Raw genomic sequence first — 1,866 nt, forward strand, 5'->3', positions numbered from 1 at the left:
ATTAGTGGTAAACGACATTTAAATTCAACGTTCACGTAAAGCTAAATCTAAGATCCCCAGTAAGCTCTGAATGGTATTTTTTCTTACAATAACATAAACAAATTTACTCTACGTTAAACATCTTACCGATAGCTGAAGCTACTGTCGAAGTAAACATTGTGATAATTCTGGCTAAAATTGAAAATATCTGAGCGTGTTTTATTGGAAAAGTCCTCATTTTAAACTGAGCCAGTTTGTTCTACTTGAGAAAAAAAACGTGTTGAAAGTAAATGAACTTTCAATAATAGAGACACTCTATAAAATATATGGTAAAAAAAAACAACAACTCAATAATCAAAGTATCATAAATCTTTCCCTGTCAAGTTTGATAAATAAACATCTTGATTAAATAGTTGATAAATCTCTGTGTTGATTAAATTCCCAGCAACTATGGTTAACACAGCACGCCAAGGTGTCACAACCGATAAAAAAAATTGAGTTTTTTTGTAACATTATTGGTTACGAAACTTTCCTTGAATCCGCTATCAACAATGTGGATTTGTCAATATTTAATAACATTTGGCATTAAATTGTAACGTAGTATACACACAGATTCTTGATCAAGAAGTTTCAAGTGGGCCTTACTATGTAATGTACCTCTGTACGCCGTAGCAGTGCACAATATTACCTTAGTTGTCTGTTTCCATCACCAACAAAGATAAAATTGTTAGCCGCGGCATAACGGCTCATAGAATGGCTCCGGGTTGTTTTTTTTTTTCATGTAGAAATTTTTAGCTCACAGCCCCGTCATCTCTTGACCGATTTGAGATCTAATTATAGTTGTGTACTCAGGAGGTCAAATCCTTTCGATTGATGTATTTGACCACGCCCAAGGTCTCATAGATTAATTTACTGTAATCCTGATTAAAAGTTCTATTTGTTTTGTGGTTAAGTACAAAGCTAAACAAAGGACTATCTGTGCTCTGCCAACCACAGGTATAGAAACCCGATTTCTAGTGATATAAGTCCGCAGACATACCGCAGTGCCAATGGGGGTGGTGAGAGGACCCTGTCTAAAAGCATTTCAATTTGAGGGTAGGCTGGTACATAACCTGATGAGCAATAAATTGGAATTAAGTATAAGCACGACCCACGCTTGGTATTGCTGGCGCACAAAAATATAGCTAATAAAAATGAAAAAAAAGTCTCATAGATTAAATTACTCCAATCATGCCTAAAAGAATTTCAAGTGGTGCGGCTATTGAGGATTCCCTCATGTTTTATACCGTGATGTGACTATATAATTTGGTCAACAACTCAAACGTCTTATTAGAATTACAGACTGCTCAATATGTTGAAATTGTGTGCTCGAACATGTCCAAGGCATATTAAGTTTAATTAGTTTAGAATTTGAACGCTAGTTCGTGTTAGTTAAAAGTTATTTTTATATCTGGAAGTTGATTACAAGCTAATAAAACATTGGCTGTATCCAACAGAATTGTTTAATTCATTTAAAAAAGGCTATTTTTCAAACTTCAGCGACAACAACTTCACACATTACACAGTATCATACAAGAAAGCTAACAAACCACGATCCCTTTATGGAGGCAGGATGTATAATCTAGCCTACTTTTCCAGTATAAGTAATATTACTAGAACTCCCCCGTGTAATTTAACATTTTTATTACATTTACCACACTGACTACTTGAAGGTGATAATAATATTAGCGTGGCCTTCTTGTTTCTTTGATCCTAGAATGGACACAACAAAAGAATAACATGGGTCTTGCTTGAAGTTATGCAATTCTTACCAACCTTGTTGTTGTGGCTTCTCCAAGCTATTTACTGTTTTATGATTTGTAAACCTGTCTAGTCTCTGGTGTTATA

At 34.6% G+C, this 1,866-nt stretch overlaps 1 protein-coding gene across 1 annotated transcript in view; it reads right to left on the reverse strand.

The window, feature by feature from the left end:
* Window positions 1–259, reverse strand: part of LOC111084111 — a gene marked incomplete at its 3' end in the record, with an annotated part of 7,109 nt that extends 6,850 nt beyond the window's left edge. Inside the window, exon 1 of the mRNA XM_022380898.1 lies at window positions 127–259. Within this exon, the coding sequence (XP_022236606.1) occupies window positions 127–217 (91 nt within the window). The remainder of the gene's footprint in view (window positions 1–126) is intronic.
* Between the last annotated feature and the right edge of the window lie 1,607 nt (window positions 260–1,866).

Source organism: Limulus polyphemus, unplaced genomic scaffold (assembly GCF_000517525.1).
Source record: "Limulus polyphemus unplaced genomic scaffold, Limulus_polyphemus-2.1.2 Scaffold13716, whole genome shotgun sequence".
In the NCBI taxonomy this organism is placed as follows: domain Eukaryota; kingdom Metazoa; phylum Arthropoda; class Merostomata; order Xiphosura; family Limulidae; genus Limulus; species Limulus polyphemus.